Source organism: Parus major, chromosome Z (assembly GCF_001522545.3).
Source record: "Parus major isolate Abel chromosome Z, Parus_major1.1, whole genome shotgun sequence".
NCBI lineage: Eukaryota > Metazoa > Chordata > Aves > Passeriformes > Paridae > Parus > Parus major.
Genome location: NC_031799.1, coordinates 23,640,761 through 23,661,831, shown reverse-complemented (window position 1 = coordinate 23,661,831; position 21,071 = coordinate 23,640,761). Strand labels below are relative to the sequence as shown.

Here is a 21,071-nt window from a genome sequence, read left to right as displayed (position 1 = left end):
GAACACTCTCCATCTGTTGAGGATGTGTCTAGCCAGCATGATGGCCTCTGTTCAAGAATTAGAACACAAACCAGTCCAGTAACTCTCTGAAGATCAATTAGATATACCTGCAGAAACCTTAAGTCCTACATATTGTTTGATTAGATTATGAGAGCTATAGTCTAAGTAGCTGATATCTTTGCCCTTTCTTCGTACTTTGCAAAATTGGCAGGTTTACCTAACAGATTTCCTCAAACTCACTAAATATTATTAAGCACATGAATTATATAGTTTCTTCTTAACCTTGCATAGCATACTTGGAGACAGAAACAAGAATGGAAATAAGTAGATGCTGCACTTTTTGTACTGCACAAGAATAAAGCCAAACTTGAAGCAAACAGAATTTAACCAGACTTTTTATTTACATCTGAAAGTCTGAGAACCAGCAAATTGAGACAAAAACCCCCTTCATCTTGTTAAAAAAGAAGTATTTCAAGCCAATGGAATTATTTTGCTGGGAAGCAGAAAATATTGTAACACAAGCAAGGAAGAGTTAACTGCTATGTAAGAAATGTGTTTTTTACCATAGAATTTGAACGACAAGATCTCTAGGACCACCTTCTGCTCCAAGCATGTCCAATTACATACTCAGGCCTACACCCCACAAAGATGAATTCTTCAGAGAATTACCATATCTATTTTCAAAGTCAATGCAATTGTTACAAAACATAACTGGAACACAGAGGCAAAGACTGGGTTGGTCAAAGTGAAACAAACTGCTTAATTTATAATTAATCAAGTGTGCTGGGCTGTAATGGACAAAGCTTTAGTCCAGCTTTAAACAGTACTAACTGTAAATACTTTATGAATAAGCTGCAATTTAACAGCTGCTGTTTGGTCATGGGCTCAAGAATGGCAAAAGAGTGCCAAGACAAAGAACTACTGTTTTCAGTCCTAAAAGGGAAGTTTCAGCAATTTGGAAGCGACACCATTTAGGTTTGCTGCAGCAAATATGCTTGTGTAGTCAACTGAAACTGCTGATTCACTGCCATTCCCCTAGCCTTCTTTCAGGAAATACAGTTTTCAGAAATAAGTGCACTTGCAAATTTAGCAACATCAAATGACATGCACTATCATATGTATTAGAGCTCCTGGTCATAATATTGCTAAAGGAATGGAATGTACAAGACATACCCAAGCTTAGTTTCCCTCATTGAAATTTAATTAATATTTTATTCAATTTTAAAGAAAGAGCCCTGTGTAACTGACAGCACAGGAATAATAACTTGAATAATCCATCTAATCTTTCCCTGAAAGTGCAGCTTCTTACAAATTGACAAGTTTCAGTACCACCATCAAGCTGTACATCAGGTCAAGTAATTCTTATCAGCTGAGCATCCTCAAGTGCATTTGTTTGCTTAAACAAGCAATTTTACAGTAATACACAAATTCTCACAATTTAGTCCAGATGACCAAGGGGGTAGACAGATGGACACCTTTCTCTATTTAACACTCCATTCCCCCAGTTTTCTGATGTCTATGTTCATATCAAGAAATATGGGATATTTAAACAGTAGCAGTTAAATATTAAACCCCTTCTTTCTCACCTACTATTTAAAATAGGTATGCTCAAAACCACGACTTTCTTTTCCTCTGCAGACAGTCTATACATAGACATTAAAATAACAGCAAATGCATATTTTCATGCTTGATCTGTTTTCAGAGAAAAAATGGGATCTTTTTGCTAAATTACAGTGAGAATTATATTGGAAGAATTACCTTGAGAGGTTCTGATAAATGGCAACAACATTAAATTAGAAGAGCAGGTGCCCCAAGCCATGATGTATTTCCAAAAGAATTTTGCCAGCTCTTTAGGATCACATTAAGTTCTGGAGTTACTCTTTTCAGGAGCTTCACTGGATGGAGGTGGTGTGTCTGCCTTTCAAAAGAGCCGAAAAGTTACCTCTGCTCAATGTTACTATGTCTCATTGGTACTTCTGCACTTCACCCATGGGTTGAAGGCTCTTCCCTACAGCAAGGGGATTAACCCATGATCTATTAATATCACCTCATTGAGCTTCACTCATAGATTATTTTTTTTTTTTAAAAAAAAGCCAACTCCTAAGAAGTTCTTTTAGGAAGAAAAAGTCTACCTTTGGTAGACTGAGGAATACAGAGTACCTCAGACTTTTATATTAAGCTGTTGATGCACAGTACTTCTTGAGGTGATGAGTCATAATTCTGAGTAGCAGCATATAGTTTTGGCAAGTGCCAACTTTTAACTATTTAACCACTCACTACTTTTACATTGCAGCTTTCTACTTTCTGTTTTTGATATCAAGAGCTTACCTTGATTTAAAGGGGCATTTATCACCCAAGTCAAGCTCGACACAGGTCTCTCTCCATGAACAATACTGTTTTCAGGGAGACCTTGCAAAACATGCTACCACTCTGCCGTGGAGAACTCAAGAGTCTTAGAGATAACTGCATGTCATTCTGATGGTGACAAACCTTGACATTCCCCTTCTATTATATAAAAGTATACTCTTTTTATAATCAAAATTATCTACCACAATTTTTACAAAGTAAATTAATAACACTTCTGAGTTTACTACTGGAATCCTACTTGTTTATAGCAGTAAGACTGGCTATTTACTGCACAGCCAGGTGCAAGTTGACTCTTTGAGAGGTCTGGTCACCTCAAAACCAATCATTAGTCTTGAGACCAAGTTTACTTTAGCCATGTACATCACTCTTCATTAAACAGCACCGCAAAAATGTTGACTGACATACTCAACAGCTTAGTGGAGCAGTAGTGTCACAAGCCTTTTGCATTATTTGATACTGAGTTAGCACTTTTGCATGTGTTTTCCTTCACACGCTATTGCACCCAAAAGGCAACACTGCTCATCTGCAATTTCAACTGTAATTTTCAGGCATCCCTTAGCTATTTCAGAACACTGGTTGACCAGCCTGGCTATGCAGTGATCAAAAATTTACTTGAACCTTTCTGTGCATTTGAATCTTGAATCAATTAATATATTTAGCTAATTTAAGGGAAAGATAGGAGTAAGTAAGATCTCAAGTGAGTTCACTACCTTTTGAGGGGGCAGGGGCTTGAGAGGAAAGTTCAAGACCTCTGTTAAGACTGTGAAGACTACCTGTTAATGCTCTTACTAGATGGGAGAGAACACATTTTAATTAGGAACATATAGGTGGTCACAGCTTTGGTCACATGGACACAAAAATGTAAAATTTAAAATTATTTAAAGTGCATACATACAGCATCAGATTCAGATAAGCAGCTCCCAACAGAGTAATGGGCAAGCTCAGTTGTGAACTGAGATAGGTTACATTACTTAGTAGTTTCTTCATGTAGACCCCATACTTTACAAAGTACTTAGAAGAAGCACAATCACTTAAGAAACGGAACCAAATCCACACAGCACAATGATTATCACCCAAAGCAGCTGAACTGGAAAGACAGAAGTTGTCAGACGAGGAGTACAAACTTAACATTTCTGTACACACGAGAAAAATGGACTTCAAAGTTTACTTGGTTGTAAGAAATACTTTTCTGTACAGGTGCAGGACAGGTTACACTCTGAAGACAGTTCTAGAGATTAACCTGATTTAGTGGTTCACAAGCTGTTACATTGTAAGTGGTAGTATACAAGATCCACAAAATAATTCTACATCTATGCAACACATATAGGATCCTAGTGGGAATAGGGAATTCTGTTTTGGTGCTATACTTCTCAGAAAGATAAAGACTGAGTTGGGAAGACAGCTATGCAAGGTATCAGAAAGCTGACATCCTCGTGAACAACAATCAAGGAATAGGGAATGTTCTAACAGAAAAATACAATAAATGTTAGGTGTTTCAAGAATGAATAGAATAATCTCTCTAGATCTACTGTAAGACTACTTAATAAAGGAGAACTCATATTTTATGAGAATGGCAAGAAATCCCTTTGATGGCAGAAACAGGCTAAAATGGTTCCACAAACCCTTACCATTACAACACTTCCTAATCTAATTTATAGTGAAACATAGCACCCAGTAAGGATGACTTTAGTTCATATTAGGGGAAGAATTACAATTAACTTTATGACACTTCCTTCAGTTTATTTCTTTGCTGATCTCTATACCAATCAGATGCCACTGAAGAGCAAAAAGAAAAAGACAGTATTCACGACTGAAGGATGAATGAATTTGAAATGTTAGACAGGGTGTTCAGACTTGAGACAGCTACATCCTTCTATTTATCTCCCACTCTACCTACGGTTCAGAAGCCTGTGTTCGAACATATTTTACTATTTGGTTATCAAGGAGCAGTTTTACAAACACTTCAAATTCAGCTTTGCTGGGAGATATAAAATGTGAATACACATGAACTTCAAGTTACATATTTAACATCAACACACAACACGGACAGAAACAGCAACAAAAACTAAGAACGTCTATGCAACATCTATGTTCCTGCATAAGCTTGAGCAACAGTTCATGACTTTTTTTAGTTTCAAACTAGTACGGGGTATTTCTGTAACACCTTTAAGTGTCTCTGCCACTTATCAGTGACTTGTCTATGCATTTCAGTCTTTTAAACGGGTAAACAGGCTTTTAAAGTAATTTTTTACAGGTTAACATAGGTATCTGAATGCTGTCCTCCAGCCACTTCAGGCAAGCTGCACTACTGCTGCAAGCCAGAGCCTCACAATTCCACAGTGAGAGTGGGTTACCAGCTTCCAGAGCAAAATGCATTACCACAAAAACAGTACGAGTGTATGCTATACAATCCATACCAGCATCAAATAGAAATATTTAAGAGTTTATTGCATGCTGCAGAGCACCAGACAAAAGAACAAGGAAAGCCAAATCATGTTCATAGGAAACAATAGTTGACATCAAGATTACTTAAGAAACCTGTTCCAACACTTAGCACATGGATATCAACATAGGTAAAAGAAGGTCTCATCACACTTCTACAATCCTCATTATGAACTTGATACATAAAACCAAAGTTGAACAATATATATCCACTCCCACATACCCCATGCTTTCCTTCATCTGTGCTGTTGCTTCCACTTAACATGAGCCTTACTTGTGAATGTGCACAGGGGGAAGTACGGCCAGATGAACTTGTATTAGTATGAAATGCCAAACAATTAAAATATTAGGGAGCCACAGTTCTTTTCAAACCTCAGCAGTAACTGCTGACGAAGCAAATACTTTAAAAACTACACATTATTGAAACAGCCAAATTCCAGGAGAGGGAGTAGAAGCAGAAATGGCAACAGACAATCTTCCTGTTGCTCCCTCCTATATGATGTATCTGAAGTTACACAACTGGAATGTTTTTATTTTAAAGTAATTAACAGGACTGTATTTATAATAAACATTCACTCATCAATATTAGAATATTTACCATTGCTAGAAATTGACAGTGACTAGTTGTCAATAATATAGTAAGTTGATAAAAAAAATATTTATAAAGGTCACAAAATCAAAACAGACTTCAGAAGATTATTTGCAGCATTTCAATATGCACTTAAATACAGCCTACACAAACATCTAAACCACTTGGTCCAGGAGCTCTTCAATGGTCTGCCAGAAAATAGGAACACTAAATTTAATATACAAAACTATTTACTGATGGCAGAAATTTATACTACTCTATTAGTATCTATTTTAAAAGTTTGCTATATTAGTATGTTGAGTCAAAATGTTACTGTATAATTTCTCTGCATGTGTTATGAAGTTTAAATTTTTTTACCAATTTCAGTTTAGACTGGTAATTGATTTGGAGAGATTTATTTACATGTTTTTATTGCCATTATTGTTATATTAAATCCATTCTAGGGAAGGACCAGAGATGTGCAAAAAAAGGAGAAAACTATCCTGTCTTCACAGAATGTTACAGCTCTACTTAAAATTGATGAAAGTCCGTGGACAAGTTACACATACACTACCTTTCTGTACTCTCCCCTCCTGGTTGACAACCCGAGCTCATTTCACGAACTGAAACTCTGATATTGGTTTCTGACCTGATTAATAGGTCAAATTTTTTTGCTCCAGCATCCACTGATGGTGAAATATTACTACGAGAAAGTTACCTCTATTTGCATTTTTCAATGCTTTCTCAGAACAGCTAAATAAAAATAATCTCATACATCAATATTTACATACAGTAGTCAAACAAAAGCTTGACTTTAAGTATGGTTAATGAGAAATTTCTTAGGGCATTTATAGGTTGAAAGAACAGGTAGTTGCACTTGCATCTCAAGTCTGAAGGTGACACATTCCAATTACAAAATGAAAACTAGGAACTGAGAAACTCTAGGTGCTTATAATCAAGTCTGAAGTGAAATTTTATCACCATGCCAGCTAGCTTATAGCTACCAAATAAATTTGGCCATATCAGAGTCCCAAACTCAACCAGCCTAGAAGTAAAACAAGTCCCTGGATGAGGCAGGAATGAGTTGGATTCAGACCCAAGCAGGGACCTCAGCTAGTCATGTTCAACCCAGAGGGCAGACATATCACTAGTCAAGGAGCTGGGCATTGCTAAAACCTCAACCAATGAGCTATCTAAGCATGAAATTTCTGAATGGACAGTACAAGTAAATTCTGAACACTAAAATGAGGCTGTTTTATCTGATAAGCAAAACGACTTGACTCGTGGATTCTATCTTCAAACCCACAACTGCCATGTAACAAAATTTAAAGCTTCCTCAGAGTTTACTAAAAGTTACTCATGCATAACATACTTAAGTTTGTATGAGAAATAACACAAAGAAAGCAATTTTAATTTATAAATACTTCAATATTTACTGCAATATTTTACCTTAAGTCCTCTACCCTCTTTATCCAGAAGCTGATTTGTATTATCAGCAGATATAAGGATTTAAGCAATCTGACATTAACCACTCAGCAGATGAACAGCTACAACAGGTAGAGGAGGGATCTGTTAGCTCTAGGTAGGTACTCTGTGGGTTACCTTGTTATTAAGATGCTTCTCAAGCACACAAACTTGCGTTCCTCTGGTTTCGTCCACTGGGACTTCTGCTTTTGAATGGTTTTGCAGTCATGTTGGACTAGCAAAAGCCCACCTCTACCCCTTGTCCTCTCAATCTGGCTACCTTTCCTGGTTCAACATCACAATTACTATTACTAGCAATATTTTTCAATGTGTAACAGCACATTCAGTATTTCTTTTAGAACAGTACATTGACAAGGGAAAGCAAAACAGGCAAATTACCATAACAGTAAAATTAACAATTCTTAGCACTTTATAAATAATGTAATTGATAGTCTTTTTTAGGCTATTTGGAAAAAAGGAACTCCATTTTATGTGTTTAACAAGAATTTTCTGAAAATTTCAGGCTGATAATGTTTTTGAATTTTCTCACTATTTCCTGAAGTGCCTTTATTAACTGCAATCAAAATTATGCTGTTTAAAGTTTGCTTTGCAGTTTTCTAAATTAACTTTAAGCTTAACATTAACAGCCAGAAAATAACCAGCTCACAACTAAGTATCTCAGTTCTAGGTTATTGTTTGAAAATGTATCAGCATTAAATAAACACAATCAATCAACTGCTTTAGTAATTACTTAACTTTTTCATAAATTTGAATTTAGCACACTGTCAAATCAAGTGTTTTGGGTTTCTCCCATTTAAACAGATCTGCATTTAATGCAAAAATGTCATCTAAAGCATCTTACTTGGTTTGACAACTGGTATTTTAAGAAACAAGTTGTAGTATACAAAGAATTGCACAAAATTAGCATTACTTAAAAGCTAAACTATCTTTGGCCCCAAGGTTTCCATGTCTCCTCACCCTTTTGGGGAAAAACTGCTAAAAAAGGAGATGAATGTTTTACTCTTGATGGTTCTGTATAACTCTATTCTATCTAGCTAACTCCTTCTACAGTGTCTAATCAAGAGTGAAAACAAAGCAGTATCCACTCCTTCAAGGAAAACTTTTACTGAGGCCACTTCCATTGAAGGGGAACAGATCCCTTCATCCCTATAAAAGGGACATATGTCAGTTAGGTTTGGAAAATAATCATCTGATGCCTTTTACAGTCAAACTTTGAGATTCATGTCTCCTACTCTAGATATAAACACCTCGTACATCATCACTTCAAAATGAAAACCTACGTATTCCCTACATGCCAACTTTCTGGGTATCTAGGTACTTCTCTGAAAAATTACCTTTTCCAGTTTGAAACAGCAAAATCAGATACTTTAAGAAGTTCAGAACATTTATTTCATTTGACAAAAAAAAAGATTTTGCAAATGTAAGACCAAAAAAACCCTGTCAATCTATATTGCTGAAGAGGCACAGAGTTAATAATGAGGACATTAAGAGTCTGTCTGCAGAAAATAAAAGCTACAATGGAACAAAATGGAACAAACAAACTGATGCAAAATTTCTCATGAAGTATTAATTTCTAAAGAACTTCTCATCAAGTTCTCAACTCAGGTAGTACATTAACATTACAAGGAAACACCTTGATCTCAGGAGTTACAATTTATTTGCTCAAAATAAGTTTACTTATACAGATACTTTTCACAACAAACAGCAATTCACTCTCCTCATTTTCAAACAGCACTGAACTAACATTATTTAAGCCACTTTGTCTAATATTAGGTTAGAAATTCCAAATTCCATTTTGAAACCATGGGGGAGACCTGGAGAAGGCAGTCCTTCAAATTATTATTAAGAAGTGAGTAACTTTCCAAATACATCAGCACTGGAGTGCTCAAGTACCATCAATATTTTGACACCAGATTTGGTATAGGTATTGATCAGAATAGGTATTGATCAGTAATGTCTGATCAATACATCTAATGAAACATTTAAATCAAAGAATACACTCCTAGTTACACATGAACAACTTCATCATTTGCCTCACTGGTTGGTTTTACAGTAGTTTTAGATGTATCCCTCCTCCAGTCCAGGGCAATGAATAAACATTTGGAGCTATACTTGAAATACTTAATGTGGTAAGGATTCAGGAACTTCAATACAAGAAAAAAAAGTACAATTATAATCCCTCCTGCAAATTCTAATTGTTTTTATGTCTGAACATAACCTGTTTTATATTTCTCAGCCATTAGCTACTCATTGGGTCTGCTAAGCATGAAGTTTTTCTATGTCTGCTTATACTCACATGTAATATCAAATGAATTTTAAATCAGTGTTGCCTTTGTTTGGAGCACAATGAAACAGTCAAAGTTTCTGTCTTTTTCTTACTCTGAAGATCAACAACCTTGTGATATGCTACATTAAATCTCACAAACACACTTTTGTTAGCAAATAGCTTAAGCAGCCTACCAGAACTACCTACCCACTCAGTCAGCAACAAAGAACTTCAAAAATAAACAAAAAAAGTACTTTATGCAGCAGTAGACTAATGTTAAAAAAAGCGACTGTTTAGTACAGGAAATAATTTCATCTCTTGATTTTATTAAAATTATTATGTGCCATTTGAAGAACCTGTTTCTCAAACAAAAACAATTTTTACCCAGAAGGAAAATTGAGCATGAGGTTTGGTAACCTGACCATAAAGGTTCTGCAGAAAATGTCAGAGTAAGAAGACAGAAATCTGAACTTTTCAGTGCAATGAGATATTTTTCCCATACTCGCCCCTACTCTCAGCCAAGTTTTCAGGTACAAAATTTGCATGAGCTGAAGTGAATTAAAGGATGACTAAAGAGCTACTTTAAGGCTCATTTAAGTGTTGTTCATACAAATTCGAATGAAAAATGGGATTGACTTCCAGATTTCATGAAAATATTTTCTTTCAGATCCTATAAAAGTTATATTGGAAAAATGTACTGTTTCTTTAATATTTTCCATACAAACCTATACAAAAATTACAGGGTATAGCAGTAACCCCTCAATGAAAATACAGAAACAAGACTTTCAGAGACATTCTTTAAGAACCACTAATAATAATCAGACTGAAGACCAGATTTGGACACTTCTGTGTTGTGTTTAATTCTACCAAACACCTACTTATGTAAATACAGCGCTGTTCCAGGGTTTCTGGACATAAGATTACTGTATATTTTTCTAAAATCATTAGAAGCAATAGATGCACTTCAACACCTACAACATTTATCACAAAAAACTCCTACTGTTTTATGAAGACAACAGAATATTGCACTGGAAAGAAGATGTTAGTAACTCTGATATTCCATTATATACTTTTAACTTGAGTCTACGCTATTATTACAATACTGCAGTAACTTCTGCTGCTTTCCTTGCTTTGTCTTGATCATGATATTCTTGATATTTAGTTGCATAATACAAAATAGATGTTTCTAAATAATGCATTACTTTAACATATTAAATGTTTTGATAACTTATTTATAAGTGATGTGCCATAGTATTTTCTACTCCATTTAAGAATGAAAACAGCTGCTATTTGCCTTAAACACTATTAACACTAGAGAGTAAAAAGGAGTACTGGAGAAACGGAAAAATGTCAAATAGCCATGAAACTGCAAACTACACATACTGGAAAATCTGTAAGATTCAGAACAGTCAAGTTCAGTGCTATTACCTTAGAATAGAGCAAGATGCAAACCGAACTGTTTCTTGTCAGCATATACAGAAAGACTTACTGCCACTTCTTAATTGTAGGCATACTTTTTTTCTGTTTTTACAATATTCCAGAACATCCTCACTCCTTAAAAAATAAGCTGAAAAGTAACTTTATTAAAATAATGAAAAATGCTCTCATTATCCTTATCCCTACATTAATTCTAAATACTAGAAAAAATGGGTAGTGTAAATAACCAACCCTTCATTCTTCTTTAAGCGCAAAGGCAGAGAGCTGGTACAATTAATTTATTTAAACAATTACCAAATTCTTGCAAAGCGTGGAAGTATAAACTGTCCAAACATAAATCAATGTTAAAAGACGATTTTTAAAGCTCATAAACTATAATTAATCAGGCTTCTTTATAAAGGTAGATCACTTTTGGAATCCTAGAATCTATAGTCCTCAATACTCATTCATGATCTGAAAAGGAGGTTTAATATGACAATTTAAGCCTACCAATAATACCAGACAAAGGAAAATAAACAGATACCTCATGATAGGGGCAGAGTACTAATGCAGGTAAAAAGATTACAGTTGAAAAACACAAGATTTTTTTATTATTTTTTTTAGTAATACAGAGAAACAATTCCAAATTAACACTTCCAATGGCAAACTTTAAACTATTACCATTCAAGAAACTTGTATTATGTGCTGGTAATTCCATAAAGTTGCAGCTTGGAAATCAGCAACAGTTAAGGTGAGCCTTACAACAGGGAATAGAAAAATAGCATGAAAAAGGTTTGGGGTTGTGATGAGCAGAGTTTAAGACAGGATCCGGGTTTTTTCATCACTCATTCCTACAGGATAGCATGCAGTGACACAGGCTGCACTTCTGCTTATCCAGCTTTGTTGCACTAGATGAGGCATGGCTAGAAGCATGACATAACTCTCCTGTGCGTTGAACAGGAGAGCCAAGTTTATTACTCTTCATCTTTTATAGACATGTTTGAGAAGGTCCGAGAGGTAAAACTCTCATTGATCATTAAAACAACACATCTACTATCATTGGTTAAGTGGAACGCTACCCCTTGACTGTTTTCCTAAATACCACCTGCAAAGATTGTAGTCCTTTACCAAGGACTGTTTGGATTCTCTCATGCTTTCTCAGGCCACAGTGAGAAGCCTGTGACTTAGTTTCATACAGGCTCTGTTCTCTGCTTTTTGCATTTAGCATCAACACAGCTTCAGGTTCTGCTTTTCCCCCTCTAAATCATTCATGAACCCTAGTCTAAATTTTAGTCTTGGTCTATCAAGTTCCATGACTAAACTAAACCATACCTGAAGACCCCCAAGCTTATAAACCAGTTTTTGAAATGCCAGTTCTATGGATGTGCAATCCAGTAACTTCTTCAGTCTATCCTCATGAGAAATTTCTCTCAGGTATTGCACTAAGAATAAATTGCAGTATTGTTGCCTCAAAAACACTCCACTGTTAACTTCATATTGTTTCTTTAGACTACAAAGAATCCAGGCTTTGCAACTTAATTTCTTATGTTTTAATATTACCTCTGCATCAAAATGAAGGCAAAATGCCAAGCTACAAAGGAGTGAATAGTCCAAATCGCAAGATTTTTTATTTTTTTTTTAGAGAACCATTATTAAAAGACAGCACTTTATATTTAAGAATATGTACTGCTTATTGCAAAGAATGGGAAATAAACAGTGAAACCTCTTAATTGCTCACAGTACCACTACAGACAATGAACGCTTCAAGAAGTTGAAGGTAAAAATCCATACCTACTTGGATATCTATTTCAATTTGTATTCCTGTAATACCTTTGTAACCCAGATTGAGAGGTCGCACTGTGCTAGGTGTTGTAGTTTAATGCTACACCTTGGGACAGTGCCTATCTTGTACCTGATAACATAATAGATGTTTTGTGTATTTCCACCTGACCTAAAGGGCTTGAAGATCAAGCATTTTTAAAATTAAATTAAATTAAATTAAGTTCATTGGAAGATATATGGAACAGACTGAGAAAGCTGAACCAAAATGCGGATGAAGAATAGTGCCTTAAAAGACAAAGAGACAAAGCCAGTAATCATATCAGCAAAAGCAGTCAAATGATGAAAAAGAGTAGCCTAAAACCAGAATGATAACCTAGAGAACTGACTCTAAGAATAACAAGCTAACATCGAGGATAGATAAGAAGCAATTCAGTAATCAGGAAGAGGATGGACAAAACCTTGAAAATATCACTCAAACACTAATAAAAGCTTTTGGTTTTGTTTCAAGCTAGAGAGCTCAAGGATCACAGTTGTTAGCCCCCAGTAACATCTTATCTATGAAGAGCAAGTGAATTCCTCTGAAATAAATTTAACAGAGAGCTTCAATCTTGACCTCCTACCCATCATAAATACTGTGAGTATTTTAATGACTGTACAGGGAAGCTTAAACTCTCTGCAAGCACTATGCTTGATCTAATGAGGGAATGAGAAAGGAAATTAGAAAACAGAAAATTACATACCTTATGTTGTTCTATTGCATCTACCCATTGTTGTCTATGGTCTGGGTCCTGAGCCCGGAGGTACCAAACACTATCATTCACGCTGATATCAAATCTGCATTCATCAAAGTCATGGGGCTGTGACAGAAGAGAGTGTAAGAGTAGCTAAAATTAGCAACATGATCAATGTTACCTCATAGATTATTTTGACACTTAAACACTAATTGGAAAGTCTGGTCCATATTGTCTCAAATTCATCCTAGATTCTGAATTCTGGGTTGTGTAGCTGAATCAAATAATGAACATATACTCTCGTAATGAAAGATGCTGATCTTCTGAAATAGAAAAGCCTGTGTAATACATTCTTATAAAATTAAATAAATATATTTATTATAAAATATAATATATATAAAATATACAGTAAATATAAATATATTTAATATATTTATATTAAATATAAATATTTTTTTCATAAATTAATTCCACACATAATAAATTCCATATTTTCAAATACTTTGAAACAAATACTTTAGCAAAATATCAATCATACCATTAAATATTCCTATATATATACATTTTAATTTCGAAACAGGACAACAAATCCATAACATTACTGTATTATAGCATTACCAGTATTAATTTTAGATGAAATACATACATCATAGAAAAAAAAATACCAGGATAGAACTGTAAAAGCAGACTATATCTAAATGACAAGTCAGAGCAGGAACTTAAACAAGCTGTGACATGCTCTGCCTCAACTATTTTCACCATGAATATTTCACAGATAATTGGAAGCTACATGCAATCCTCTCACACAACTCCACTCAACTGCATCTAACTTTCTGTTCAAGTGCCTTAAATACTCGTAAGCTTTTACTAATGTAACAATGAAGCTGTTAAGGAAAGTACAGGGAAAGAAAACAATTATCTCATTTGCCCTGTACCCTGATACTGTCAGTTCAAAGTTACTCCTTAGCAGACATCCAACTGAGTCCAATATTCCCCACTCCCTTCATCTCTGAAAGCCATTTTTAAGGACACGTAATATAGATGTACCTGAACACCTTTTTGAAATTGAATAGAAAGAAAAAATACACATTCAAGAAATTACAAGAGGCTAACAGGCTCCAGAATAACGGCTAGTGATACAGTCCAAAGGACCACAAATACTGGTACCGGGTGCTGAAGTCTATGCATGTTAGGAATATCCTTTACAACACAAAGACCACTCTGGCAATACACACATCCTGCAAACTTAAAGACTGTGAATCACCCACGGAACATGCTACAAAAGAAAACCTAGAAGTAAGTCTCATTTGTTGTCATGCACACCATTCCAGTGTTAGTGAGAATATTTTTCAAAGAATCTGGAAACCAGAAGCTATTTACACGTTTAAAAAACCCAAAAAACAACACCTTTGTCTTACTCTGTGTTTAATATACTAAGGAAGAAGAAAAGTATAACAGAACTCGAATTACCAAATGAAAAAATGAGCTTGAAAGAATTTAACGAAAGTACATTAAAAAAACAAAGTGTAAGCTTAAAGCTTCATATACTTGGTCAGGCATCTGAGCGTTCAATTTTAAAGAAATTTAAACTTCCCATACAAAAACTCTCCAACAACTGTAAGAATTTAAAATCAAGCAAACAACTATATACTAATTATCTAATACCTGATCATCTCAAGTTAATTAAATTCAACCAACTTTCAAAACTGGGTCTATACACTCCTTTGCCTTCACTGAACCATACAAAGGGGTGTAAAAAGGGACATGAGGTTGTTTGACCCTGGCTGGATGCCAGGTGCCCACCAAAGTCTTAGTCACTACCCTCAGCCAGATAGGGGAGAGAGTATGATGAAAGACTCATGAACTGAGATAATGTCAGGGAGATCATTCACCAGTTACTGCCACAGGCAAAACAGACTTGACTCACAGAAAACAGTTTCATTTATTACCAGTCAAGTCAGAGTAGGATAATAAAAAAATTAAAAGCACCCCATTCCTCCTTAACCAGGCTCAACTTCACTATCTATTTTCCTCTACTACATCCCTTCAGGCACTGTGGGTCAACAAGCAATGGGAGTCGCAGTCAGTCTAAACACTTTCTGTTACTCTCTCCTCATGCTCTTTCCCTGTTCAGCAAAAGAACTTTCTCATGGGACAGACCTCTGTCATCTTCTCCAGTGTGGGTCCTGCACAAGGGCTGCAGCTCTTCCTTAACTGCTCCAGTGTGGGTCCCCTCCATAGGGCACAGTCCTTCAGATACAACTTGCTCCAGCAGGGTCTCCCAGGGGGCCACAAGTCCTGACAGAAAACCTGCTACAACACGGGCTCCTCTCCTCATGGGACCACAGGTCCTGTTAGGAGGCTGCTCCAGTATGGGTTTCCCATACCCCACAGATGCTTGTGGGTGCAGGGAGACAATCTGCTTTACCATGGTCTCCCCTACAGGCTACAGGGGAATATATGCTTGTTCTGGTATGACTTTATAATGCTTGTATCTCCAGTCATCTGTTCTTTTTATGCTGGATATTAACTTCTGCATCTTTAAAGCTGGTTCCAAGAACAAACAGGGGGAAAGAAGAAGCGTGCAGCTTGTTTTCAGAAACAGCACTCCCTTCCCCGCATTCTTTCTGGACTGTGGTGTCTGCAGCACGGACAGACAGCAGGACAGAGCTCTTCTTTACTTTTAGTTTTTAGCTAGCTAAGGCAGAGCAGTTTCCTGGACTTGTTTTTTTTCCTTTTTTCTTAGATCTGTTCAAACCCGTTCTAAACTGAAAAACCTAAGAAAACTGCAAGAGCTCACATCTGTAACACACCAGGGCCTGGGCCTTGGCATTTTCCAGAACCAGAGGGACTGATAAGAGACTGAGCAAACCAAACTACACCCATGGCAAGGACTTTCTAAATTTATCATCTCTTCAAACAGCAAGAAGTTTTGTTGTTATTATTATTCAAATTTTATGCTTACAGATACTTCACTTGTTAAATAGCTATTATCCACTTTTCTCCAAAAAAAATCTTTTCCCAAACCAATAAAAATAAAAACCGCTTAAATCTGCTCTCTAAAAGGACCCCCATTCACGGGTTTTATCCCAAATTTACCCTAAACCTAAACAATGCTCCAGCACTTGACCATGTGTTCCCCCTCCTTCCTCAAAGACCTGTGCATCTGCAGAGCTGTTGCTCTCAAATATTCCCAGCCCTCCCTCCCAATCCATGTTTCACAGCAGTTTGTATGCTTTCTTAGGTATGTTGCAACAGAGGCAATACACCACCATCTCTGATTAACTCAGTTCTGGCCATCAACACGTCCATCTTGGATCCAGACAGAGCTGGGTCTGTAACATACAGAGGCAACTTCTCCATCTGCGCACAGAAGCCACATCTGTACCCTGCCACTACCAAAACTCACCACATAGACTCAATATAGGACAATACACATCTGCTAGTCCAGGTCTCTCTTCTTCAAGCTGCATTTTCTGTTATAATTATTACTATATATGTAAAAGAAGTTCATCAGCTTTAGAACAGCAAACCTGCTAAGGCAATGTATCATGTGCCTGTTCCCAGTCAGTCCTGACAGGTCTTCATTTAGTCATGTGATGGGGAACATACATCAACAACCAGAGGTATTCTAAAAAAATCACCCAAAAAGAAAATCTAGAAAGATTAGCTATCAAGGTTTTTCCTGACATGATAGCATTCCTCAGCTTGATCTCTGATTCTTGGAAGTCTTTTGGGAAGAATTACAAGCAATTACATCGTATGTGATTAGAAAGACTTGCCAAAATTCATCCTAAAAGCCTGTAGCACTAACTGATAGCACACTTCCACATGGTACACTTAGGTCAGTTCACCATCATCCTTGCTTTCCCCTGAATCTCATCGCTAACCTAAACATCTTCTAGTGCAACTCAAGACTATCACCATCACCTCTCTTCTTTTCAAAGACAGGTATTTGTATTCCCCTTCTTTCCAAAGCAGCTTTTAATATATTTGAAAATTTGTATCTTGTTGCTAAGACATGGAAAGAAGATGCTTTCTTCTCTGAGGACTATAGAAAGCTTTAAACACTTTTATCCACCATTTACTGCATACACACTTCTGCATTACATGAAGTTAAGAGACTAAGTCACACTATATATATATATATATATATAAAATTGACCACCCTGTCAAAGCGGGGGATTGTCCTACTCTGTTCTGCACTGGGACAGCCTCAACTTGAGCTCTGTGTACAGGTTCAAGCACAAAAATATATGAAAGACGTAAAGCTATTAGAGAGCATCCAAAGGAGGGCCACAAAGATGGTGAAGGGTCTGGAGGAGAAGCCGTATGAGGAGAGGCTGAAGCCATTCAGATTATTCAGCCTGAGAGACTGAGGAGAGACCTCATTGTGGTCTTTAACATCTTTACAAGAAGCAGCGAGGCAGACACTGATCTCTTCACTCTCATGACCAGTGACAGGACCTAATGAGGTGGCATGAAGCTGAGTCAGGGGAGCTTTAGGTTGGATATGGAGAGTAAGTTTTTCATCCAGGGCATCGCTGAGCACTGGAAGAGGCTCCCCAGAGAAGTGGGCAACACCAAGCCTGACAGAGTTCAAGAAGTGTTTGGACAAAGCTCATGGCACATGGTGGGACTCTTGAGGCTCTGCTGCACAGGACCAGTAGTTGGACTTGGTGATCTTGGTGCATCCCTTCTAACTCAGCATATTCTGTGATTCTGTAGATCAGGTTTAGGGTTATAGTCAGTTCACCATGCAGTTCCATGTTACAAAAACATACAGCTGATCAGGTGATCCTGTTGGATCAAGGTGCTAAAATAAAAGAAATAACCACTAACAAGGTTAAATATGCTTCAAAAGGAAGGCAGGTACATGATTTGCTGGTCACCTATTTAATACCCTGCAGTATGTATAAATGACGTATTAAAATTATTGTTTATCATCATTTGCCTCTGATGTTTTGTTTTTTCTTTGAAAACATGCATCATTGGAAGAACCCTGAATTAACTGAACACAAAAGACAAATAAATCACCTGAATCACGTGATGTGCTCTTTTCCTAATACAGAACAAATCAGATTATTTCTGACTAACCCCCTTCTCCACCAGCCCAGAGTTCACATTTCATTTTCACCATTAATTTGGCAGACTTCTGTATGTAACTTTATGGCAGCATATTTTATATTCTCCTCCCCCTGAGCTACAGATAAACCTCCTTGGTTTACTTCTGACTATAAGTACTTTTATTGTTTTCTGTATTGTTTTTTGCATCTAGCAAAGACTACAAAGCATTATTCACAACTTCTCAGGTCTGTCCTTTATTCTTCTAACAATCTCATCTGACTAGTTTGATTCCTTTATGCTTCCTGGAAGTTTTTCCATTTCTCTTCACTTTCTTCCTGTAGACTTGAACTCATTTAATTTAGATGTAATTTCTTTCTGAAGTTCACTGTTTTTAGCCTAGTGTTGCCTATCCCTTTACTCTCAGAAGCTGTTATAAAATGGTACAGTTCTTAGCCAGTCATATGACAGGACCTTGGAGGATAAATAGGGATTTTCATCTGTAACAAGCTAAGGACATGTGCTGAGGCCAGGATATGTCCTAATGACCTTTCACAATCAAGATAAAGCAAGAAAGAGGAATGTTTTAGTTATGCAGGGAAGCAGGAAGCAAGCTGGAGTCCACTATCTATCCTCAGGATTTAAAGCACCTTGGAGATCAGCTGCTTTTTCCCAACCCACAGCAGTCTCAAGCAACATACATAAATTAAGAGGGCATTGTGGAATAAAATCCAGATCACGACATTTCAAATGGGGGCACCTGAAAACATTTACAGCATTTTCAAAGCTGAGTTGCACAGGCTTAAGTGTCCATGGCAGAGGTGACTTCTGTGTACACCAAGAGCTCCTTTGGGAGCCCACATTAAAACAAACAAACAAACAAACAGCCCCCACAGTTAAATCAAAATTTAATTCAAGAACATGCAGCAAGAAATAGGCCTCCAGCATCCACAAACACGCTTTCTGTATGACTCCTAAACTTTTTTCTAAGGCACCAGCACAGAATCCTACAGAAATAAAGGCAATTCCAAGTATTCAAGCATCCTAGATCTTTCCAAAACCATGGATACTAGCTTTTAAATTCTAAACATTTCTAAGCAGAAACACTCACTTGGCTACAGTTACCGAGGAAGTCAGTAGCCAGTTCAGGTCTCATGAGTCATAGCTGATTACATTGCCACAAAATCCTTCCTGCTATACAGTTGTCAAGCCTGGGGTATTCATAAAACAAGCTTCAGAGCAGTATCTACTTGAAAAATACTGGTTTGGGTGCTTAAGGCAAATCACACAGGAAAGATAAAGTGTTTTTATAGACTTTATAACCTTCAAGAGTAGAGTATAACCTTCAGGAACACACCACGTAAGGAGAAAAAAAAAAAACTAAAACCAAACCATAGAATGAAGAAACTTTTGCTTGATCTCTCCCACTATTCCAAATGCTAATGGCATTTTGTCCTTTTCTTACAGAGGAAAGTCATGGTGTTCATAGTAGATACAATTCATGTCTGCGCACTACAATTATTAAAGCATGCTTCTGCCGCTATTCTCACCGCAGAACTAGAAGTTACCTAAACTGAAATTATTTTAAAATTTGGAAGGTTTTTCTTATTGAGAAAATCCTGGGCTGGGAACTAGGACACAATACAAACAATAGAGCCCTACACAAAATGAAAATGACAATTCCTTAGATCTCAGACATGAATGCCACAAGCATAAATTAAGAGAGGCTGTCATCTAGCCTAAGCTAAAACGTGAAACCTGATGTTCCCCTTTGCTTCTTGTAGTGCAACTCAACGGAACTTAACATTCTTTTTTTCTGAGTCAGTTTGAGAATGGTGTCAACCAGAAGTCACTTGACTGAAAATTGAGAAAACAAATTCAAATTTTGGTAATCAAACTTCAAATGGCCTACACATACATGCCTTATATCAGAGTACCTAAAATGACAGAGGACACATGACTGACACTGAGAATGATTTCAAGCACCAATGACTTTTATATCCTTTCCCCTTAAACATATATTTATGCTTAAACATAACATAATTTATGTTATGCATAACACCTGTGTGCCCTTTCACTCTTTTGTGATTGGTCAATACAAATCAGCATTCCATGCTCCTTTTCTTTTAATGATGTTCACCTGTCTTACACAGCTGAATCTTATCAGGGGCAAGATTGCCTGCAGCATTATATCTATTCTTTTACAATCTATTCTCCTACATCTAAAGCTATTAAAAATGCCAATACTCAGCTTTTAAGAAACAAAAGAAGCCTTACCAAATAAAGCTGATTAAAGTGTTTTGCATATATTTCATTGATGCAAATGCTGTAACTCATGCTTGCACAGTTGTTTGGTTTTTTTTGCATGTAGCATGTGTATAGGGACAAACCATCCAGATATCACTTCTTTTCCTCTTGGAATCCAACTTGGTGCATTCAGTCCTTTGCTTCATCTGCTGAGGAAATACTGAACACTCTGCAATTCTGATGTCTGTCTGCAAGCATTTTCACATTAATATGCCTGTAATCTTTTTAAGATAGTAAACTTCACCAGTTTCGACTTAAATACCTCTTAAAAAGTAGACATGAAGTTGTACCCTGGATAATGAGATGCCAGCCAGACTATAGCTGTTCATAAAAAACATTTCCAGCTCAAGAGAGCTGAATAAACAACTTTTCCTATGTGAACAGTGTCACTGTCCTACCATGCAAGGTACAATTTATCTGCTGTTTAGTTTTTTTACCATTCCCATGGAATTCAGGAAAAAGCATCCTTTTTGCACTGTTCCTCAACTTCCTGAAATCCTCCAGTTACAAAGTACCTGAACAAACTACCACTTCCTCCACAAAAAACCCAAATGCTCAGGGCACTTACCACCAATCTACAGATTTGCTTATTAGTTTTCACAGATCATTCAATAGGTTTTGGACCTGGATGTATTCATTCAAA

At 36.5% G+C, this 21,071-nt stretch overlaps 1 protein-coding gene across 3 annotated transcripts in view; it reads right to left on the bottom strand.

Moving 5' to 3' along the window:
- The window catches only part of CERT1 (ceramide transporter 1), a 79,718-nt gene that overhangs the window by 41,777 nt on the left and 16,870 nt on the right, over positions 1-21,071 (bottom strand). For all 3 annotated transcript variants that reach the window (XM_015652263.2, XM_033520312.1, XM_015652264.3), the window contains exon 3: positions 13,067-13,183. In XM_015652263.2, coding sequence (XP_015507749.2) covers positions 13,067-13,183 — 117 coding nt within the window. The remainder of the gene's footprint in view (positions 1-13,066; positions 13,184-21,071) is intronic.